This window comes from Schistocerca americana, chromosome 2, assembly GCF_021461395.2.
Source record: "Schistocerca americana isolate TAMUIC-IGC-003095 chromosome 2, iqSchAmer2.1, whole genome shotgun sequence".
In the NCBI taxonomy this organism is placed as follows: Eukaryota; Metazoa; Arthropoda; class Insecta; order Orthoptera; family Acrididae; genus Schistocerca; species Schistocerca americana.
Genome location: NC_060120.1, coordinates 1,052,598,482 through 1,052,623,208, shown reverse-complemented (window position 1 = coordinate 1,052,623,208; position 24,727 = coordinate 1,052,598,482). Strand labels below are relative to the sequence as shown.

Genomic DNA, 24,727 nt, shown 5'->3' with positions numbered 1-24,727 from the left:
TCATACGATTATAGTTGGTGGGGACTTCAACCTTCCCTCGATATGTTGGCAAAAATATTTGTTCAAAACCGGTGGTAGGCAGAAAACATCTTCCGAGATTGTCCTAAATGCTTTCTCCGAAAATTATTTCGAGCAGTTAGTCCATGAACCCACGCAAATTGTAAATGGTTGTGAAAACACACTTGACCTCTTAGCCACAAACAATCCAGAACTAATAGAGAGCATCATGACTGATACAGGGATTAGTGATCACAAGGTCGTTGTAGCTAGGCTCAATACCGTTTCTTCCAAATCCACCAGAAACAAACGCAAAATAATTTTATTTAAAAAAGCGGATAAAGTGTCACTAGAAGCCTTCCTAAGAGACAATCTCCATTCCTTCCGAACTGACTATGCAAATGTAGACGAGATGTGGCTCAAATTCAAAGCTATAGTAGCAACAGCAATTGAGAGATTCATACCTCATAAATTGGTAAGAGATGGAACTGATCCCATATGGTACACAAAACAGGTCCGAACGCTGTTGCAGAGGCAACGGAAAAAGCATGCAAACTTCAGAAGAACACGAAATCCCGAAGATTGGCTAAAATTTACAGATTTACAGATGCGCAAAATTTGGCACGGACTTCAATGCGAGATGCCTTTAATAGGTTCCACAACGAAACATTGTCTCGAAATTTTGTAGAAAATCTGAAGAAATTCTGGTCGTATGTAAAGTACACAAGCGGCAAGACGCAGTCAATACCTTCGCTGCGCAGTGCCGATGGTACTGTTACCGACGACTGTGCTGCTAAAGCGGAGTTATTGAACGCAGTTTTCCAAAATTCCTTCACCAGGGAAGACGAATGGAATATTCCAGAATTTGAAACACGAACAGCTGCTAGCATGAGTTTCTTAGAAGTAGATACCTTAGGGGTTGCGAAGCAACTCAAATCGCTTGATACGGGCAAGTCTTCAGGTCCAGATTGTATACCGATTAGGTTCCTTTCAGATTACACTGATGCAATAGCTCCCTACTTAGCAATCACATACAACCGCTCGCTCACCGATAGATCTGTACCTACAGCTTGGAAAATTGCGCAGGTCGCACCAGTGTTTAAGGAGGGTAGTAGGAGTAATCCATCGAACTACAGACCTATATATCATTGATGTCGGTTTGCAGTAGGGTTTTGGAGCATATACTGTATTCAAACATTATGAATCGCCTCGAAGGGAACGATCTATTGATACGTAATCAGCATGGTTTCAGAAAACATCGTTCATGTGCAACGCAGCTAGCTCTTTATTCGCACGAAGTAATGGCCGCTATCGACAGGGGATCTCAAGTTGATTCTGTATTTCTAGATTTCTGGAAAGCTTCTGACACCGTTCCTCACAAGCGACTTCTAATCAAGCTGCAGGCCTATGGGGTATCATCTCAGTTGTGTGACTGGATTCGTGATTTCCTGTCGGGAAGGTCGCAGTTCGTAGTAATAGACGGCAAATCATCGAGTAAAACTGAAGTGATATCAGGTGTTCCCCAGAGAAGCATCCTGGGACCTCTGCTGTTCCTGATCTATATAATTGACCTGGGTGATAATCTGAGCAGTTCTCTTAGGTTGTTCGCAGATGATGCTGTAATTTACCGTCTAGTAAGGTCATCCGAAGACCAGTATCAGTTGCAAAGCGATTTAGAAAAGGTTGCTGTATGGTGTGGCAGGTGGCAGTTAACGCTAAATAACGCAAAGTGTGAGGTGATCCACATGAGTTCCAAAAGAAATCCGTCGGAATTCGATTACTCGATAAATAGTACAATTCTCAAGGCTGTCAATTCAACTAAGTACCTGGATGTAAAAATTACAAACAACTTCAGTTGGAAAGACCACATAGATAATATTGTGGTGAAGGCAAGCTAAAGGTTGCGTTTCATTGGCAGGACACTTAGAAGATGCAACAAGTCCACTAAAGAGAGAGCTTACACTACACTCGTTCGTCCTCTGTTAGAATATTGTTGCGCGGTGTGGGATCCTTACCAGGTGGGACTGACGGAGGACATCGAAAGGGTGCAAAAAAGGGCAGCTCATTTTGTATGATCACTTAATAGGGGAGAGAGTGTAGCAGATATGATACACGAGTTGGGATGGAAGTCGTTAAAGCAAAGACGTTTTTCGTCGCGGCGAGATCGATTTATGAAATTTCAGTCACCAACTTTCTCTTCCGAATGCGAAAATATTTTGTTGATCCCAACCTACATAGGTAGGAATGATCATCAAAATAAAATAAGAGAAATCAGAGCTCGAACAGAAAGGTTTAGGCGTTCGTTTTTCCCGCGCGCTGTTCGGGAGTGGAATGGTAGGGAAATAGTATGATTGTGGTTCGATGAACCCTCTGCCAAGCACTTAAATGTGAATTGCAGAGTAATCATGTAGATGTAGATGTAGATGTAGATTTAGAAATGGGAAACTAAATGCAATAAGGAAACTAAATGCAATATGATATGTTAGTTGTAGTAGGCACAAAGAAGCAAAAAAAGTGGAAATATTGCATTAAACACATAAATACTTACACTTCAATAAAGGGAGATGATTTTCTCAAAAAATATTGATGCCAAAGTTTACAGAATACACAACTGTGGGTTTAAATAACATACCTTTTATCATATAAATATGAAATAAAATTATAGAATAAGTGTTTCTGAATGAAGGCACTGTTGCCACAAATTTGGCTTAAAGTTAATGACATAGTATAAATTCTGAATGGCACATCACAATATGAAGAATAGCAACATGTTATAATATAGTATTCCAAATTGAATCTATTGGGCATAAGCAGTCTCACACAAACAAAAATCCAAAAGTTGGCTTAAATATGAAAGTAAATGTGTGAAATGCATAGACTTTTTACTTAGCTGAATTTGGCACCTTCTACACTAGCATACAAAAAATAAACACTTTAGCATCAGTTTACAACACTCAAAATAAGAAAACCATAGAGAACCAACAAAGTACATCTTCCACTTGGGGTGGCTAACATTGCAGTTGTTTAAATTCGTAACATATTCTGAGTCTGAATTTAATACATTTTCTAGAAACTGAACAGCTTATGTCCATAACTCAACACAATGTTAGAAAGCACTGCTCCTGTGTAGCTCATCTGGCCCTCTTCTTGCATGATATACTGCAACTATGAATGGAGGTCAACATGCACATTTCATATTTCTAGATTTCCAAAAAGCATGTAACATGGTACTCCACTGCAGACTGTTGATGAAGGTACGAACACACAGTATAGGTTTCTAGATATGTGAGTGGCTCAAAGACTTATTAAATAGCAGAACCCAGTATTTCATCCTCAACAGCTAATGTTCATCACAGACAAGGGTCTTCTCAGGAGTATCCCAGAGAAATGTGATAGGACTGCTGTTATTCTCTATATACATAAATGATCTGGCAGACAGGGTGGGCAGCAATCTGCAGTTGTTTGCTCATGATGCCATGGTGTATGGCAAGGTGTCGAAAGTGAGAGACTATAGGATAATGCAAGATGACTTAAACAAAATTTCTAGTTGATGTGTAGAATGGCAGCTAATTCTAAATGTAGAAAAATTTAGGTTAATGCAGGTCAGTAGGAGAACCAATCCTGTAACGTTCAGATACAGCATCAGTAGTGTCCCACTTGACACAGTCATGCCATGTCAATATCTGTGCATAGCATTCCAGAGTGATGTGACGTGGAATGAGCATGTGAGGATTGTGGTAGGGAAGGCAAATGGTTGACTTCAGTTTATTGGGAGAATTTTAGGAAAGTATGGTTCATCTGTGGAGGAGACTGCATATAGGACATTTCTGTGACCTATTCTTGAATACTGCTTGAGTGTTTGCAATCTGCACCAGGTCCGATTAAAGGAAGATGTTAAAGCAATTCAGATATACGCTGCTAGATATGCTACCGCTAGGTTTGAAAAATATGCATGTGTCATGAAGACACTTCAGAAACTCAAATGGGAATCTCTGGAGTGAAGGTAACATTCTTTTTGAGGAATACTATTAAGAATATTTAGAGAACTGGCCTCTGAAGCTGACTGCAGAACGATTCTACTGCCACCAACATGCATTTTGTGTAAGGACCACAAACATAAAACGTATGATAGAAGAAATTAGGGACCATACGGAGGCATATAGACAGTCATTTTTCCATTGCTCTATCTGTAAGTGGAACTGGAAAGTAAACGACTAGTAATGGTACAGGGTAACCACTACCATGCACCTTACAGCAACTTGCACAGTATGTATGTACATGTAGATGTAAATGCAGTTGTTGAATTTAATAAAGACATCTGCTTCAGTCTGCCATACAGAAATCATAGAGGCGCTAACAGAACGAGGGTGATCCACAACATTTACAGGGTGTCAACAATTATTCATCACCACTGAGAAGCCAACTGAATAATTTTTTATAGTAAAAAGTGTAAAGCAAGTAGACCCAATATTGCCAAATCTCTTTACAGCTGTGTTGGATATGGCAATGTCCAAGAGCCAACTGGAAGGAAAAATGATGAAAATTAATGGAAATCAGTTAAACAACCTACACTTCACAGATGACACTATGTTCCAAGCATAGAGGAACTGCTAGAGAAAGGCGCAAGAAACTTTAATGCACCCATCAGTCATAAACATATTGTAACTTATCAAGGGCAGGACTAGATGTGATAGTAACCATATAATATAGTAGCTCTGCTGCAATTTGTGCACAGCTTTTTATGTGGGCATGACCACCAACCACCTGTCCACACCAAGGAACGACCACCATGAAACTGAATTGATCACCCAGTAGCAGACACACTCCTGGGCGCAACATGTTTAATCTTAATGGCTGCTTCAGCACCTATGATATCTGTCTTCTCCCGCCCTGTCCCTAACCTCTTGCCATCCACCCTGCCTCCATTTCCTGTCATCACTCACAGTTGACAGTTATGTGTGTGGCAATGTGTCCAGTATGAACAGGGCCACATCATTCTTTATCTATTAATTTATTTTCAGTCTTTTCTCTTAATTGATAATAACAGATTTCCTATGTTTTCCTCCTTAACTGGTATTTGTGTTTTCAGACGAAACTCCTATTGCCACTTTCTCAACACTGAACTTTTTCAGTTCATCTAAAGCATAGGAAGGCAAATGCTCTACAGTTTCTACACCAAAATTCACCAACTCCAATATCCTACCTACAATACAATTATCTGGATGGTAAAATTAAATAAATAAAAAACTCAATTAGAATTTTGCATGACTGGAACAATCCATCATTAATTAATTATAATTTACATTGTTTAAGATCCATAGCAAATGCACAATTACATTTGTGATGACTAATTTAATTTTCATTTGAGTACATGAAAAACATTTTAATCTTACACTGAAGAGCCAAAGAAACTGGTACACATGACTAACATTGCATAGGGCTCCCACAAGCATGTAGAAGTGCCGCAACGTGACATGGTATAGACTTGACTAAAGTCTGAAGCAGTTCTTGAGGGAATTGACACGATGAATCCTGCAGGGCTGTCCATAAATCCAAAAGAGTATGAGGAGGTAAAGAGCCCTTCTGAACAACGCATTGCAAGGCATCCCACATATGCTTAATAATATTCATGTTTGGTGGCCAGCGGAAGTGTTTAAACTCAGAAAAGAGTTCCTGGAGCCAATCTGTAGCAATTCTGGATGTGTGGGGTGTCTCATTGTCCTGCCAGAATTGCTCAAGCTCCTTGGAATGACAATGGACATGAATGGATGCACGTTATCAGACAGGATGCTTACGCATGTGTCACCTGTCAGTCATATCTAAACTTACCAGGGGTCCCATATCGCTCCAACTGCACATGCTCTACACCATAACAGAGCCTCCACCAACTTGAACAGTCCCTTGCTGGCATGCAGGGTCCATGGATTCATGAGTGTCTCCATACCATACAAGTTCATCTGCTAGACACAATTTGATATGACCAGGCAACATGTTTCCAGTCATCAAGAGTCCAATGTCAGTGTTGACGGGCCCAGGCAAGGAATAAAGCATTGTGTTGAGCACTCATCAAGGGTACATGAGTGGGCCTTCAGATCTGCAAGCCCATATCAATGATGTTTTGTTGTATGGTTTGCACGCTGACACTTGTTGATGGCCGAGTATTGAAATCTGCAGTAATTTGCAGAAGGGTTGCACTTCTGTTAAGTTGAACGATTCTCTTCAGTCATAGTTGGTCCCTTTCTTGCAGGATCTTTTACCGGCTGCAGTGATGTTGGAGATTGGATGTTTTACTGGGTTCCTAATATTCATGGTACACTTGTGAAATGGTCATACAGGAAAATCTCCACGTCATCACTACCTCAGAGATGCTGTGTTCCATCGCTCGTGCGCTAACTATAACACTGCATTCAAACTCACTTAAATCTTGATAAACTGCCATTGTAGCAGCAGTAACTGATCTAACAACTGTGTCAGACACTTGTCGCCTTATATACGTGTTCCCAACTGCAGCACCCTGTTCCGGTTGTTGACATATCTCTGTATTTGAATCTACATGCCTATACCAGTTTCTTTGCCATTTTAGTGTACAAGAGGTGCAATAATTCTCATATGATGTACATTTTCAGGTTAGACATCTTTGACTGTTCCAAAATCAAACAATTTAAAGCTGATTGCACCATCTTCTTCATGGTTATTCTATCCTCCTCCAATCTTTGAGCCAGCCAGCATAGATTTCCCTTGGTATCTGGCTTTGATTCATATGTAGTAGATGGTTCTCCCATTCCTTTCTATACTGTTGCTCTTTTCTACTATTCATAGAACATGCAATTCCTCATTTATCTCACACTTATTTTTATGATCTTCTGATTCATATCTTGCCAAAAGTCTTAGAAGTCTCATTTCTGTAATTCATTAACCTTAAAGTCTGACTGTACATCAAAGTGAGCAATATAAACATAGTCTCTTGCACAGAAAATTTGTTTCCATATTTGTAACTGCTTTCCCTTACTGGCAGTTATCAACTTTAAATCTGTATTATGTATTTAGAAGAATGCCTTTATGCAAGTTTAATTTTACACATGTTATAAATGTTGCTTGTCCTCCAATGCTAAATTTTGCACCACACACTGCACAGTCAACACTCACCCCATTATTTAATGAATGCAATAATTTGTTCTTTATTTTACAAATTCATTTCCCTATCACTAGCACAGAATATATTACAATATCAGTGGTCATAATCATAGAGCTCTTTAATAAATTGATAAAATGCAACATATTACACAATTCACAGAAAAAATACTTCCACAGCAACTGAAAACTTAAGTCCAAACAAACCATATTGTTGACAGGCCTACCAGTTTTCAAAAAAACTGGCACAATATACTGCATTCAAAGTGTGGCACGACAATGTTTTAAGAGACAACATTCTTCAAATCTGTGCTATAACTAAAGTAATAAAATGAGAATTTGTCATCTATACTGAACGAATTATTTTAAAAATAAAAAACAAATATAAAAATAATAATATGTAAAGACTGACATTCTAAGGAATAAAACTGTAAGAGTCCCTGCAAAGCCATATCTCATGGGTGAGAAATTTAATATACGGTAGTTGGTGAACGAAGGATTGGCGAAGATAGTATTTCACACAAATAACCTTAACATGATATGGAAAATTAAACCTCAGTTGCAAAGCAAAAACGTTATCAATATCAATTAAGCAGATATTATTTACCAAAACAGTTCCAATTGTGTCAGGAAATACTTCAACAACAAACACATAGCTGGCGGTAGCATAGGCACTTGCTCCCAGAGCTTCCATTCCACGCACCAGGAAACAGTACATCGTAAAAATTGTATATGAATCAATGCGAGCTAATAACCTGTAACAAGCATAAAAATTAAATGTACGAATTGTCACTGGATAACAGCAATTAGCATTTCAATGAGATCCTTATGAACTTCATACTTCTGACTTTATTTTATTTTGCTAAAAAGAATTGTTTTTTTTTTTTCTGCTGGAACCCAAAAATGGCATCTGCAAAACTGTGAGCTTAGAGATATTAGTTTTCAGGGTCATCCAGGAAGTAAAGGTTACTGGGTTATAAAAAAATAAAAACTTTACAGGAACAGAAAATAAGTATTTGAGAGTTCAGCAACCAATTAGTAATAGGTCATTTCACTTACAATGTGGGCATTACACAACAAATCTTCAAGATTACATAAGTCTTGGCAGTTGTTCAGCACGGTTCAGCTCAGTGTTATCTTCAATATGAAGTACCTAGTCACATATTCGATTACAATCAAGACTCAATGACAGTCACTTGTTGAAACTAGTAATTCAGAAAGCTCGTGCAGTATAACTGTTATCTTGACTTACATTATAACACCATACTACTAAATAGAGTCACATACTCTTATCATCCTTTGCATCTTCATTTGATTATCAGAATGAGGTCCAGTTTCCCAATTGATGCAATATAGCAACATCACTGCCCAATGAAAAACCCTTTCTTTTAATCTGAACAGCATCTCTAGAGCCTTGCAAGGTTTAAAATTTTGTATAGTCACTGATTTTTCTCTTCAAATAAAGTGAATTTCAAAGAATAGCCTTCAAGTCCCACTGTACGGTCACAGGTATGAGTAGCTCATGCAAATTTACAGTCACACTCTGCACAAATTGGGAAAAAGTAGAATCTCAGATACAGAGGCAGCTGCCACATTATTCATCATGGAGACATATCACAAATTAGGCTCCCCTCCATTGGTAAAAGTGAAGTGGCACTTGATATTATTTTATGAGTAGAGAATTATAAACAACAGTGTGTTTGCTACTGAAGTAATGTACAGTCAATTATCACAATCTAAGTGAAGATGCAAGTTGTAGCACAGGATAGGTCTGATCATGATGCCTTTACAAATTTTTGATTTAGAATCTAAGATACAGTAGGTATTATTTCACAAGATTTAACATTTGAAATTTCAAATACATAGAATATAGTACAATTAGGTTAGATAGAGCAGCAATCAGTCGTAGAATTAAGTTGCTTTAATATGACATTTGTAGTCACAATGCAGATCAGATTTCAGGTCGAAAGCAACTTAATTCTACGACTGATTGCTGCTCTATCTAACCCAATATAACCACAGTCATTGCATGCATGCACCCCATGGAGGGCAACCTGATATAGTACAATGTTCACACCGAGCTTAGAATATGCCAATAACCATGGCCAGATCAAGAACATTTTCCTACAGAAAGGACTTATCATTTGGTGCCCCACTCTCTTCCCTCCCCCCCCCACCCTTCCCCCCTTCGCCTGGGTCAGTTTTCACTAGTAATTGTGATATGAACTGTACACAAATCTTGCACCTAGGCACCCCTGATGCCACTTTCACCTTGATGCCCCAAGCGGCCACTTGTAATTGTGGTGCATCCTGTATGTAAGTCTTACACTTGTGGTGCATCTGGTGCCCCTCTTAGCTTTGAATCCCAAAAAACTGCTAGTAATTGTGATAAGTTCTATACGGAAATCTTGTGATATGTCACATACAGGAATCTTACAGTAGTGGCACCTCTGGCACCCCTCCCAGCTTGGTGCCCCAAGTGGTGGCTTGTGTCATTTGGATCTTAAATAGGGCCTGCCTGTAATTGTGGAGCACATTAAGATAAGCCACCAGCAGTATCTACATTTCATAGAGCCAGACAGATACTGTTAACTTTCCAAAGTGAAATTAAATAACAGTTAGGTAACTGAGTGGCACAGGGACTTTTGGAAAGCATCACTTTCAGTAGTTGCACTACTCCATTGGTAATAGTTAAGAGCCCAATGGATCTTTAAGGATTTGTGGTGAAATTAAGGGGACTATAACTTTTCTGTCAATAACAGAAATATATCTAATACTAGGATCCAAAGCGTTACAATCAAAATTAGAGTGCAAAATATAGTGTTGAAAGGCATATCTTGCTGATGCATATTTACATTTGCCATTAGAGAAGGAATCACAGCAAGTGTAGGTAGTGGGTACACCCTTCAGGTTGTACTATCATAGCTAACTATCATTTGGAGTATCAAGTGTACCTGCATTGTTTGAAAGATATATGGAACAACTGACATCATTGGTTCCTTATTGTATTAACTGCCTGGACATATATAACTATAAATGTATTTTCCCTTATTTACCACGTAAACTCAGACTGCTGTTTGAGCAAATGCTATTTTTTTCTGAAGGAAAGGATGTACTTGAGGCATGTGTTCACTGTATCTGGATTTGGACCAACTAAACAAAATTTAGCACCAATTCATTTCCTCCCTTACACTACAATTAAACTGAAAACATTCTTAACAAAAAATATTTACTCTGTCTGTCTGTCTCTTCCCAATAAAACATATTACTGACATCAGAGATATGAAGAGCTATTTCTATGGCATATGTAGAGTATAACATCTGCTGTTCCACATTGCCCAGAGGTGCAGTACACAAGACATGTCACAGCATGCCTTCTTGTTCCCCAGGCTTGTGCAAACTGAAAGGTGTCAAATTCAAATGGACGTCAGGTGTCCAGAGGGAAAGGGCACATCATTGGCCTCACTGCTGTGCAATGTGACAAAATTGAACTTAATACCTCATAATAAATGAATGATTTGGATTACACAGTAACTACACACAATCACCGACTTCAAGATTCCAGTAGGGTGTATAGGCACCATGCACTGCATCCAGAGATTCGACGTATCAGCTGCAGACCCAGAAACCTTCCTCCAACTCACCCAAGCGAGGCACAGCTCAGCTCCACACTTATCAGCAATGGCTGATACTGGACAGTGACATGTAAATTGTTGAACAGTGTAAATGTAATCTACTCTATGGACAATATGTCAGGCGAATATGTGTCACGGGGAAACAACGGTAATTGTCATTTCTCAACAAACACTGTCAGATGTTGGTCTGTTGACATATAGCACACCAATTTGTTAGCAGAACTTCAGGCCTTTGGACCTGCCCTTTGCAATGATAACTACACAGCTTACTCTCGTTACACATTCAATGATATTGCATGTTGTTTTCCATGAAAACATGAACTCCCAAACTTGGTGTCCTTCATCTGTTCCATTCGATAGTACACACTTCTGGAATGCAATCACCACAGTAGTGCCTCACGTGTAGATGACCATCACTTCAGGACATGTTGAAGTGGACTTAACAGAAAAACTCATTTGTAAACTGTCAATGCACCTCCTGAAACTGATGCTGCCTCTATGTGACCACAACTGTTCACCACAGTGTTCCATGTATCCTCCAAGTCTGGATTTGTTTGAGAGATTCCTCATCAGCACTATGTTTTACATAAATTCCAGTGCAAATAAGGCACTCAGAACATATATGAAAATGAATCTAACATACAGTTTCTATTCACAACAGATAACAGGGAAGAGATTGAATGGGTGTGAAATTAGATTTCATATAATTGCAATCCGCAAGCCACACCAAAAAATGTACAATATTCTCTACTGTTACTTATGGGAAAGTACAGAAGAACAATTACTTTTCGAGCAAGGAAATCTGTTACTGGCTACTTCACATATGACATGCTGTTGAAACCATAAAATACATAACAGCAGACAATTTTGTACAGTCAAAACATAAATTATGCAGTTTAAGGTGAGCAATCATAATACAATAATTGCATATGTTATAGTTTTATACTGTGAATTCAATAGCTAACTGTACAGCTATTTGTGTTCACACACTTCTATGCTTATAAATTACTGACTCAAAGTATTTACAGAAGAACGGAACTGCATTGTAAGCCACCCCAAAAAGAGGGCGTACTTTGTTGGTGTGCCACAATTGTCCTGAATTTTTCTATGTGTGAAACCACCAGGCCAGATAGGTATGATTTGAAATTCTAGATTCTGATACTTCACTGCTCATGTTTTATTCACATAATCTCTCACTCATGTGCACAAGAGTGTAGTGATGTATTACCTATTTTTGAAAGTTCATAAGTACTGCAAAAAATTGTAAGATTAATTTGCACTTTTTAGACATGGCAACAATCCTTGTTCAGAAACAATCATTCCTTATTTCTGTTGTCTATATATGTGAAAAATTTGTACCTTTTGTGCATTTTTGAATGTTTGTATTTGAGATTTACACAATTTTAGCATTAATATATCTGTTAGAAAAGTTCATCCCAATTTTCAGCATATATTTATGAAAATAAAGATATTTTTTGAAAATTTTTGGAAGTTATGAGTGTTGTGCATAACATATTTTAGAGTAAATCGACATTCATGATTTACAATTACTGTAGAACATATCATAATTAACACATTGTGCTTTATTTAGTTTTTTCTTTCAAAATGAGTATATATAGTTTGCATTTATCATAAATTAACTCTGTTTTTATCAATGATCATAATGTCAAAACAGTTTCACAAAATGAGCAACTTTTAACACAGGCTTTTCGATTGGCTGTCTCATTTTGTGTATTAATAGCTTCATTTCTTTAAGGGAACTAGTAATACTCATTGCATATCAGATCCAGAAATTAAAAGCAAATAACCATGCTTAGTTTATAAACTTGTTTACTGTTCAATAAAACATAGCACCAGCCACAACACAGCCATTCACAGCAGCTCTTATTCTTTTGACAATACTGAGGGTGATATCCAATAGCTTATGAATGTTTGAGAACAGAATTCACAGTAGGGCTGTGTGTTGAGGGCTATGAAAAGTCTTGTATCAGAGATAAGAGAGATACCTCAAGTACTATTCTTTCCTGTAGATCTTGTCTCCTCTAGAGGAAGTACAAGATCTATCACAACTCGTCTGCATACCGTGAGTGTTGTGTAAGAGGTAGACCTAAGGTCTGGGGAGTCTGCGACCAGGCGAATGCATGGTGTTGAAAATGAGCCACTGAGACTGAGTTCACCTATTGGGGGAAACCTGGTTTCCCATGTCAAGGATAGGAAAATCCAAAAGTGTGAGGATCTATCAGCAGTTCAAATATAAGGTAAGTACTGGAAACAGCAGCATGGAATGAGAAGTGACATCAGGTTTAATCAGTGTGTGTGCCATAGAGCCTCATTCATCATGTTGAAGAGGCTACTCTGATAGCCATTGAGGGAACAGTGAACAACCAACTGCAGATAGTGTTGCACATGCCTCTATCTGGGCTCCAAGTTGTACTTGGATCATTCCAGAAAATTTCAGAGAAAACTGAGGAGATCAGCCTTGCTCACAGAGTTGCAATATGTCCCACAATCTGCAGCATTGCACCCAGAGCAGATCATGACCAAATGATTCTGACAAGGGAATGGTCCAACTGACATATTGAAACCTACCCTGAAATTTTTCATACAGGTAGACCACACAAAAAGAAATGGGAAGTCAAAAATTTAAATGCTGAAGTTGATTACAAGTATTTTTTAAGAAATGTTAAAGTTACTCATTTTTGCTGCATGGAGAACTGCTTATCAAAGTGGTTTGAGCAGCCCTTCCTGTCTAGTGCTCGAATTGGTAAAATAAGCAGATGTAGCCATGACAAAGGGATGCAGTGCCATGAAGCATGAAGTCTGAAGTCACACACATGAATTTTAAGGATTTAAACCATAAAACCATACCAAAAAACCTCCTGTTATCAGTTTTTTTGAATAACTAGCAGTTCATTTTGACAAGCAAAGTGTTGCATATGTAATTGTTATGCAAGTGACTAGCAGAGGAAAGAAAATCATGGCAGCATACGGGCGTTACATCATAGATTACTTATATCAGTCAGGACTTTAATTTGTTGACATTATATATTTTACAACAGTTGTGCTAGACCATTCCCAGGATAATTTTTCAATAGTGTATATTCTGCTAACAATGAAACACTTCCTTCCTTATTCCCTGTAGTCATCACAAAAATGTGAAGTGCCTAATGTATTTCAAAAACAAACTTTTCCCTTACACCAAGTATATCTGATAAAAGAAGAAATGCATTCAGGCACTTCACAATAATTTCTAATTTTATTTAGACTGAACTGGAATGGAGTACAAATGATTGTGGCCATTTTTCTGCATATTTTGCTGTGTTCTAGGCATACTTGACAAAAATTGTAATGTGGTGGTCCAAGCAAACGTGCAGAAATGACTAAAGTTTAACAATACTGTTCCATTGATAAACCTGAAATGAGAAAGAGCTATAAGAAATTATATTGTCTGGCAATTATCTGAAAAATGCTTTACACTGTTGAAAAAATTTTTATTGAGAGGGTGATTCACATTATAAATTCTTGGTGGAATCTGAATTCTATTAATAGTCTTTTCGTCATCCTCCTAAGCAAAGAGGCATAATTATGCCCAGCCAAAAGTCCAAAAAAAAAGCAATGAAATATTCTCTACAAATAGTAAGATGATGTTTTGGATGCAACATTGAAAATTATTCTCTCCCATTTTTCCAGCTTTTGCTATGCTTGACTGCAAGACTTCTGCAAGTAAACAATTTGCTTTTATTATTATTTTTTATTTTTTTGTAAATCCCTGCTCCTAATTTGGCTTGTTGTTTCTGAAGACATAGATAAACTTGTAAAAACAGTAAACCACTGATACCTATCACTGGCTTTGTTGCTTATGAATGTGTCACAGCATTCATTCACTGCACAAGCCACTCTGTCTTCACTCCCCTCCCACCCTTTCCTCTTGTTGAAAATGATAAATTCCAGTTTGGATGTAACTTGACTGATTGGCTTTACATACAGTTTTTAGGAGATAACAAGAAGCTTCACTTTCACATCAGGTACGAATTTCTCTATAGTTTTACCTATTAATAACATCTCCCCTACACATTTTTCTTGAGGTAAACTTCATAATATTGCAACTTCCTTTTCTGTATAATTTCCTGAATCTGTCTGAACAGATCAAAGAAACTTGGAAATCAGTATTGTTCATCTCAGTTGCAATTCAGTGTGCCCAGTTTCGAAGCTCTCCTTCATTAATGACGCTCATGAGCAGTTCTAAATCTTTCATATAAATAAAATTTCATGTTTACTTTTTATAGAATGAAACTGGCTTTGCATACTGCTTTTATTTAAGCATTTTCTTCCTCCTTTGTTCAACCAAAAAATTTAAAGCCTTTTTTTGTCACTGATAGCTACTACTGTACATATTTTCTTCGGGCTTGGAAGGTATTCTTTGTTCTGGACTTGAATTACCATTACAATCATCATGCAAATCACAATTCATGGAATTGTCTGGATTATTTCCTATTTCTTCTCATGTTTCCAAAATTTCTGACGGAATGATGATATAATTGAAATTAATGGCCAAGAAATCAACTAATAAATAACAGAAACATACATCTACAGGAGAAGTAGGTGACTTCAGTTGTGTAGCATGTTCTGTATACTTGGTATAGGCAAACGTGAATACCTGTATTTACTTGGGAATGGTTTATTAATAAGGGGTTAGACCCCCATTTGCCCATAATACAGATACAATTCTTCTTGGAATACTGGCATATAATGATTATGTAGTCTCGAGTGGAATGTTATTCCACTCTTCAATAAGAACCTCTTCTAACTCCTGTAGTGATGAGGGAGGTGGAAATCTGCTCTGGAGTCAATGCTCCAATACTGTCCCCAAGGGGTCAATAATGTTCAATTCTAGGGACCATGTAGGCCAGGGAAGATGCTGCAGTTCTGCTGCATGCTCCTCATACCACAATTGTACTGTCGTGGCTGTAGGAATGTGTGGATTATCATTATGAAATATGGTATCATTGTCAAGGAAAAACATTTGAATCATTCGGTGCACCTGATCACCTAAAATGTTCACATAATCATTGGCTGTAACATGGCCTTTGGGAGTAATGATGGGACCAGGAGAATACCATGATATGGCTGCCCACACCATCACACTTCCACATCCACATTTAACTGTTGGAATCAATCAGGATTGCAGGCTTCTTATGCTTCCACTGATCAGTGATCCAGGGTTTATGCTCATGACACAATGTTTTACACTTCTTTGCATTGGTTGTCATCACTAATGGTTTCGGTATAGTAGCTCATCCGTGAATATTCACTTTATGAATATTCAGCAGACAGTGTCTATAGATACAGAGTCTCAAAGATGGCTATTGAGCTCAGTAGTCCCTTATCTGCCATAGTTTTGTGCTGTTTTGCCCCAGTTCATATCAGCGTACAACGATCTCTGTCATTTAGTTTAGATTTGTGGCCACTGTTATATTTACGCAATGATGTCTTTCCATGACTTTTTTTTATTTTTCTTATTTTGGCAGGGTTGTAGCCTCTCCCTGATGTTGTTCAATCTGTATATTGAGCAAGCAGTAAAGGAAACAAAAGAAAAATTCGGAGTAGGTATTAAAATTCATGGAGAAGAAATAAAAACTTTGAGGTTCGCCGATGACATTGTAATTCTGTCAGAGGCAGCAAAGGACTTGGAAGAGCAGTTGAATGGAATGGGCAGTGTCTTGAAAGGAGGATATAAGATGAACATCAACAAAAGCAAAACAAGGATAATGGAATGTAGTCTAATTAAGTCGGGTGATGCTGAGGGAATTAGATTAGGAAATGAGGCACTTAAAATAGTAAAGGAGTTTTGCTATTTGGGGAGCAAAATAACTGATGATGGTCGAAGTAGAGAGGATATAAAATGTAGGCTGGCAATGGCAAGGAAAGCGTTTCTGAAGAAGAGAAATTTGTTAACATCCAGTATTGATTTAAGTGTCAGGAAGTCATTTCTGAAAGTATTCATATGGAGTGTAGCCATGTATGGAAGTGAAACATGGACGATAAATAGTTTGGACAAGAAGAGAATAGAAGCTTGCACAGGATAGAGTAGCATGGAGAGCTGCATCAAACCAGTCTCAGGACTGAAGACCATAACAACAACAACAACAACATATTTTGCCTATCCACTGTATTTTATCTGTGCAACATTGAAAACATTAATTGGGTTCCACATTACTGTGAAACTCTGGAACCTGCACAAAGACAAATGCTATTAGCAAGCATATGCAAAGAAACCACAAAGAAAATTAATTCAGTTTTATTTCCATTAGTAACACTTAGTAATAGTGCAAAAGCAACTGCTAATTATTATGAATATTAAATGAGTTGTAAATTCAAGCAAACAGTAACTTTGAACAACTGTGTCAGAGAAACTATCAATGGAAAGTGAAATTCACTTTACAAATTACAATCACATTGAGCCATGTTATCTGTTTACTGATATGCCCACCAAGTTGGGCATGTGCTGCCTGGTACAGCTACAGCAGGGATGTACACTTCTCCAGCCACTTCGTGAGCTATGAATCTGGCAAACTTCAACTTTTTAAAAAAAAAATACTTTCATTGTGTCTTAGCAGCTAAATTTTGACATTGTATTTTTTGTGTATTCTTCTCTGTACAAAAATTTTCAGGGCATGTTTCAAAATGTAGGACTCAAACAGTTTCCTTGTGGGTCAAGTGGAAGGCTCGAACCGTGACTCCAAAGGTTCTGTGACAAGCTTGGCTGGAATTTCCTAGGCTTGTGTCAGGGTTAGGTCTGTACTATCCATTAGTGGCTGCTAACCAGGTAATGCACACAAGGGTGATTAGGCAACTGTAGGACAATCATGCCCTCTCTTACATCTGACCTGGAATTCACACGTATAGTACTTTTTTTTTTACATCATAGTTATGTAAAAAACATGTTTTAATATGATAACAAGTATTAACATTATTCAAGTATATAAAAAGGCATTGTGTATAATTTATACTGACTATGAGCTGATGAAGTTAATACTGGTAGTACTATTACTGCTGCTGCTGCCACAATAGTGATAGTAACAGTAGTAGTGATAATAGTAGTAGTAGTAGTAGTAGTAGTAGTAATAATAATAATAATAATAATAATAATAGTGGCAGATATACGAAGAATTTATGGGTCTACAAAATAGTGAATTTAAGAAAAGATTAAATATGTGGCTTGTTGCCAATCCCTTTTATGAATTAAAAGAGTTCTTTGACTGTGACACTGAATTGTAAATCAACAATGCTTTATTATTCTGCTTACTAATGTAATTACTGTGCTGTACAAAAAACTTGTCTATTGTACAAAAATTTGTCTATTGCTGTAATGGCCTAATGACAATAAAATTATTTTACCTTATCTTTCAGGGACAACGGTAGTCATTATTGTTGCTTCAGTGGATATGTCATTAACTGTCTTCTGAAACGAGATGTTATTCATTTCTCTAATGTACTGCTGGAGGACATTCCAGAGTTAAGGTCATGCTATTGAGAAAGACTTCAAAAAAGTTGCTGAATGATGGAGTGGAACAGAAAGGATTTTACTCTGATGGGAGCAGCTCTTTCTCCCTTCTTGTTCAGACAAGAGTGTTAAGGTTAAGGAGAGAGATGGAGGACAGTGTCAATCATAAGACAGTAGGCACGACAGAGGGAATGGAAATCTCTGCATTTTTCTGCATCCATCCTACCTGTGCATATGTTAGTGAAATGTGATCAAAGAGTCAAACATAACAAATATAATGAACACAGGCATTCATAACTAGTTCAGGGGCCATGAGCTGTCCTGAGAAGTGCCTTGCAGGATAACATTGCTTTCATCAATAATTGGACATATGTGTTGTTTGTTGTTGTTGTTGTTATCTTCAGTCCTGAGACTGGTTTGATGCAGCTCTCCATGCTACCCTATCCTGTGCAATCTTCTTCATCTCCCAGTACTTAATGCAACCTACATCCTTCTGAATCTCCTTAGTGTATTCATCTCTTGGTCTCCCTCTATGATTTTTACCCTCCATGCTGCCCTCCAATGCTAAATTTGTGGTCCCTTAATGCCTCAGAACATGTCCTACTAACCAGACCCTTCTTTTTGTCAAGTTGTGCCACAAACTCCTCTTCTCCCCAATTCTATTCAACACTCCATCATTAGTTATGTGATCTACCCATCTAATCTTCAGCATTCTTCTGTAGCATCACATTTCGAAAGCTTCTATTCTACTCTTGTCCAAACTATTTATAGTCCATGTTTCACTTCCATACATGGCTACACTCCTTACAAATACTTTCAGAAATGACTTCCTGACACTTAAATCTATACTCGATGTTAACAAATTTCTCTTCTTCAGAAACACTTTCCTTGCCATTGCCAGTCTACATTTTATATCCTTTATACTTTGACCATCATCAGTTTTTTGCTCCCCAATAGCAAAACTCCTTCACTAATTTAAGTGTCCATTTTCTAATCTAACTCCCTCAGCATCACCTGACTTAATTCGACTACATTCCATTATCCTCGTTTTGCTTTTGTTGATGTTCATCTTGTATCTTCCTTTCAAAACACTATACATTCCATTCAACTGCTCTTCCAAGTCCTTTGCTGTCTCTGACAGAATTACAATGTCAACGGCGAACCTCAAAGTTTTTATTTCTTCTCCATGGATTTTAATACCTGCTCCAAATTTTTCTTTTGTTTCCTTTACTGTTTGCTCAATATACAGATTGAATAACATCGGGGAGAGGCTACAACCCTGTCTCACTCTCTTCCCAACCACTGCTTCCCTTTCTTGTCCCTCAACTCTTATAACTGCCATCTGGTTTCTGTACAAATTGTAAATAGCCTTTCGCTCCCTGTATGTTACCCCTGCCACCTTTAGAATTTGAAAGAGAGTATTCCAGTCAACATTGTCAAAAGCTTTCTCTAAGTCTACAAATGCTAGGTTTGCCTTTCCTTAATCTTTCTTCTAAGATATGTCGTAGGGTCAGTATCACCTCACGTGTTCCAACATTTCTACGGAATCCAAACTGATCTTCCCCAAGGTCGGCTTCTACCAGTTTTTCAATTCATCTGTAAAGAATTCACGTTAGTATTTTGCAGCTGTGACTTATTAAACAGATAGTTCGGTAATTTTCACATCTGTCAATACCTGCTTTCTTTGGGATTGGAATTTTTATATTCTTCTTGAAGTCTGAGGGTATTTCGCCTGTCTCATACATCATGCTCACGATGTGGTAGTGTTTTGTCAGGACTGGCTCTCCCAAGGCCGTCAGTAGTTCTAATGGAATGTTGTCTACTCCTGGGGCCTTGTTTCGACCTAGGCCTTTCAGTGCTCTGTCGAACTCTTCACTCAATATCGTATCTCCCATGTCATCTTCATCTACATCCTCTTCCATTTCCATAATATTGTCCTCGAGTACATCACACTTGTATAGACCCTCTATATACTCCTTCCACCTTTCTGCTTTTCCTTCTTTGCTTGGAACTGGGTTTCCACCTGAGCTCGTGATATTCATACAAGTGGTTCTCTTTTCTCCAATGGCCTCTTTAATTTTCCTGTAGGCACTATCTTTCTTACCCCTAGTGAGATAAGCCTCTACATCCTTATATTTGTCCTCTAGCCATACCTGTTTAGCCATTTTGCACTTCCTGTCAATCTCATTTTTGAGACGTTTGTATTCCTTTTTGCCTGCTTCATTTACTGCATTTTTATATTTTCTCCTTTCATCAATTAAATTTAATATTTCTTCTGTTACCCAAGGATTTCTACTAGCCCTCGTCTTTTTACCTACTTGATCCTCTGCTGCCTTCACTACTTCATCCCTCAGAGCTACCCATTCTTCTTCTACTGTACTTCTTTCCCCCCATTCCTGTCAATTGTTCCCTTATGCTCTTCCTGAAACTCTGTACAACCCTGGTTTAGTCAGTTTATCCAGGCCCCATCTCCTTAAATTCCCACCTTTTTGCAGTTTCTTCAGTTTTAATCTACAGTTCATAACCAACAGATTGTGGTCAGAGTCCACATCTGCCCCTGGAAATGTCTTACAGTTTAAAACCTGGTTCCTAAATTTCTGTCTTACCATTATATAATCTATCTGATACCTTATAGTATCTCCAGGCTTCTTCCATGTACACAACCTTCTTTCATGATTCTTGAACCAAATGTTAGCTATGATTACATTATGCTTTGTGCAAAATTCTACCAGGCGGCTTCCTCTTTCATTTCTTATCCCCAATCCATATTCACCTACCTTTCCTTCTCTCCCTTTTCCTACTATCGAATTCCAGTCATCCATGACTATTAAATTTTCATCTCCCTTCACTATCTGAATAATTTCTTTTATCTCATCGTACATTTCATCAATTTCTTCACCATCTGCAGAGCTAGTAGGCATATAAACTAGTACTACTGTAGGAGGCATGGGCTTCGTGTCTATCTTGGCCACAATAATGCGTTCACTATGCTGTTTGTAGTAGCTTACCCGCACTCCTATTCTTTTATTCATTATTAAACCTACTCCTGCATTACCCCTATTTCATTTTGTATTTATAACCCTGTATTCACCTGACCAAAAGTCCTGTTCTTCCTGTCACCGAACTTCACTAATTCCCACTATATCTAACTTTAACCTATCCATTTCCTTTTTTAAATTTTCTAACCTACCTGCCCGATTTAGGGATACAACATTCTACACTCCAATCCGTAGAACGCCAGTTTTCTTTTTCCTGATAATGACGTCCTCTTGAGCAGTCCCCACCCGGAGATCCAATTGGGGGACTATTTTATCTCTGGAATATTTTACCCAAGAGGACGCCATCATCATGTAACCATACAGTAAAGCTGCATGCCCTCGGGAAAAATTATGGCTGTAGTTTCCTCTTGCTTTCAGCCATTCGCAGTACCAGCACAGCAAGGCCGTTTTGGTTAGTGTTACAAGGCCAGATCAGTCAATCATCCAGACTGTTGCCTCTGTAACTACTGAAAAGGCTGCTGCCCCTCTTCAGGAACCACACGTTTGTCTGGCCTCTCAACAGATATCCCTCCATTGTGGTTGCACCTACGGTATGGCCATCTGTATTGTTGAGGCACGCCAGCCTCCCCACCATCGGCAAGGTCCATGGTTCATGTATGTTTCTTTTTCAGATCAAGAGGGAAGAGCTTTTCATATTTTTTTAGGATATGGAAAGAAGCTGATGCCTTCTTGCACATTGCAGTTATGTACTGAGTCAAATTTAGATTATCATCTATTTTTACTCCTGGACTCCTTGCTGTAAGAGATAAGTTGATATCTGTCCAATTTATAGTTGCAGATGGTAAAGATGCCCTGTATTTCAGGCTAATGAGCCTAGAATGACCAACGAGTACCACTTGCGTTTTGGATCAGATGAGCTTTAACCCTATAATGTGCATCCATTTTAATATTCCATGCAGATCGGTATTGAGATTCTCAACAGCTGTCTTCAGGTTTCTTGGTTTTGCACTTAGATACAACTGGAGACCATCAGTGCACATGTGGTATTTACAGTAGGAGAAAACTAACGACATTTATGTATGGTGAAAGGAGTATAGGACCTAATACTAAACCCTGGGAAACACCTGATACTTCCTTGCTCCATTGTGACTTTATGGTGCCAGACAAGCACTGCCAGTGCAACAGGTATGAGCAGTACCATTGCACTGCACTTGGTGAGAAATTCAGGCTGCTAATGTTGGCAATTAAAATGTCATACTCGACAGTGTCAAAGGCTTTGAAGTCTAAGAAGCATATGATAGTGGCTTCTTGTGCATATATGGCAAGCTTCAACTCCTCTGTTACCCTTATTAAGGCAGATGATGAGCTGTGATGTTTACGGAAGCCTGACTGGTATTTGTCTAGTAGATTGATTGTAGCTAGGTAGTCATGGACTATACATTCAAGGGCCTTAGACAGTGCAGAAAGAATCCAAAAAGGTTAGTAATCAGAGGAAGTGATGGTAATGAATTGTGTGAATTGTGTTTTATTCATTTCATGACGTACAATTGGTTTGCATACAGGAGACATGTCAAAAATTTATAAAACAATTACAATGATTTTTACATTAATAAATAATAGCACTATAATAAATAACAACACTATAAGGATATTTCTTGGAACATGTAACACATTGTACCCAGCTCAGATTTCCAGTTTGTCCTGTATGAATTCATACACTGAGTTATAACACTTCAGCATCAATACCTGATATAGCTTTCTTTTAAGTGAACCCAACTTGTTCCCTTTTAATTTACTACAAATTTTCATTGCCATGTATTGAGGTATACAGTCTGAGGCAGTGGGTGGGGAGCATAAAATTTTCTTTGTTTTTTGTATCATGTGATTTGACTTCAGCATATTTCAGTACCTCTGGGAAACAGCCCTCTTCAAAACATTGCTTTATTATTTGAGCTGGTGGGTTTGCAAATTCTGTTGTGTACCACTTTAATAAATTTGGTGGGTAGTCCATCCCAACCTGGAGATTTTTTGTTTCTTAATGACAGAATAGCATTTTCTACATCCTCCACAGAAACTTTTAAGAATTTTGTAAAATTTTCAGAGTTTTCACCTAGGCCAAAGGAATTTACATTGTTGTGTAAGTCTACATCAGACTTTGCTACATTTATAAACAATTCATTAAAGTACTCAGGTATTTGAGTTGGATTTACAATAGTATTTCCTTCAATGTCAATTTTTGGAATTTCTTGGTTACAGGATTTAACACCTACCTCAGATTTAATGACTGACCACACAGCCTTTGTCTTATTTTTATTATTTAAAATTAGTCTGTTATTTGCCAGTTTTTTTACTGCCCTCAAAACTCTTCTAAATGTGGTTTTATAGTGTCTCACATATTTAATGAAATGAATATCTTTATTATATTTTAGTTCTCTGTGCAGTTGCCTTTTCCTTACACTGAAAATTTTTATGCCCTGGAAAATCCACTTTAGTGTATTTGTTATTTTATTGCTGCGGAGTCTTGGTAGAAATGTTTCATTAAAGACACCAAGAAAACTATTTAGGGATTTCTCAAAGTTTTCATCACTTGAGTTACAATAATGAAAAGGCGATGTTTTATCTCTTAGTTTCTCACTAAATGTTAGCAAGTTTTCTTTGCAAAAGTTCCTGCTCATATGGGTTCTCATACGTGAAATGTTCCTGTCTGTCTGTGCCAGCTCAATGAACAATGCACGATGATCTGAAATACCCCAGATCTATACAAAATTTATACACATCTTCATATGCATAATTAGTTAGAACATTGTCAATGCATGTTGCTGATTGCCCATTGCCTCTGGTAGATTCAAAGAATTTCAATTTGAAACCATATTTCTTTATTAAGTCAGTGAATCTTGAAGTGTGGCTACTATCACATGTGATATCAATATTATAATCAGCAGCTATTATAACTTTTTTATTTTTTTCTCTACGGAGGTGTTCTAGCATAATTTGAAGCTTAGATAAGAATAGTTCTGTTTTTGATGTCCCTGGAATTCTGTATATTGAGATTATTATAACACTGCTAGGGAGTCCACTGTTTCTACACAACAGCTCTCAAACACACATTCTTCATTTAAATAATTAAAACAGTTTCTAGTCTCATAATTTATATCACTATGAAGAAGTACACATGAGCCTCCATGTGACTTGTTTCTTCTGCAAAAGCTTACTTGCTAATCTGAAGTTCCCTATTTTGTTTAGAATTTTAATTCTGTCCACAGTAAAACAGTGCTCATTTAAACAAACAACTCTAATATATGCGCATTCTGACAGAAAGATTTCCAAGTCTTCTATTTTGGAGCTTTTATTGTTAGAAGCATCATCAGTATTTAAACCATTTATATTCCAGTGGATAACATACCTACTTTGACTATCACTTACAGGCTTTAGCACATTTCTTGCCAGATAATGGTTTGGTT

The 24,727-nt window shown here is 37.7% G+C and overlaps 1 protein-coding gene across 1 annotated transcript in view; it reads right to left on the bottom strand.

The window, feature by feature from the left end:
• LOC124594670 (MFS-type transporter SLC18B1-like) overlaps window positions 1–24,727 on the bottom strand; it is a 321,099-nt gene that overhangs the window by 157,858 nt on the left and 138,514 nt on the right. Inside the window, exon 4 of the mRNA XM_047133038.1 lies at window positions 7,736–7,883. Coding sequence (XP_046988994.1) covers window positions 7,736–7,883 — 148 coding nt within the window. The remainder of the gene's footprint in view (window positions 1–7,735; window positions 7,884–24,727) is intronic.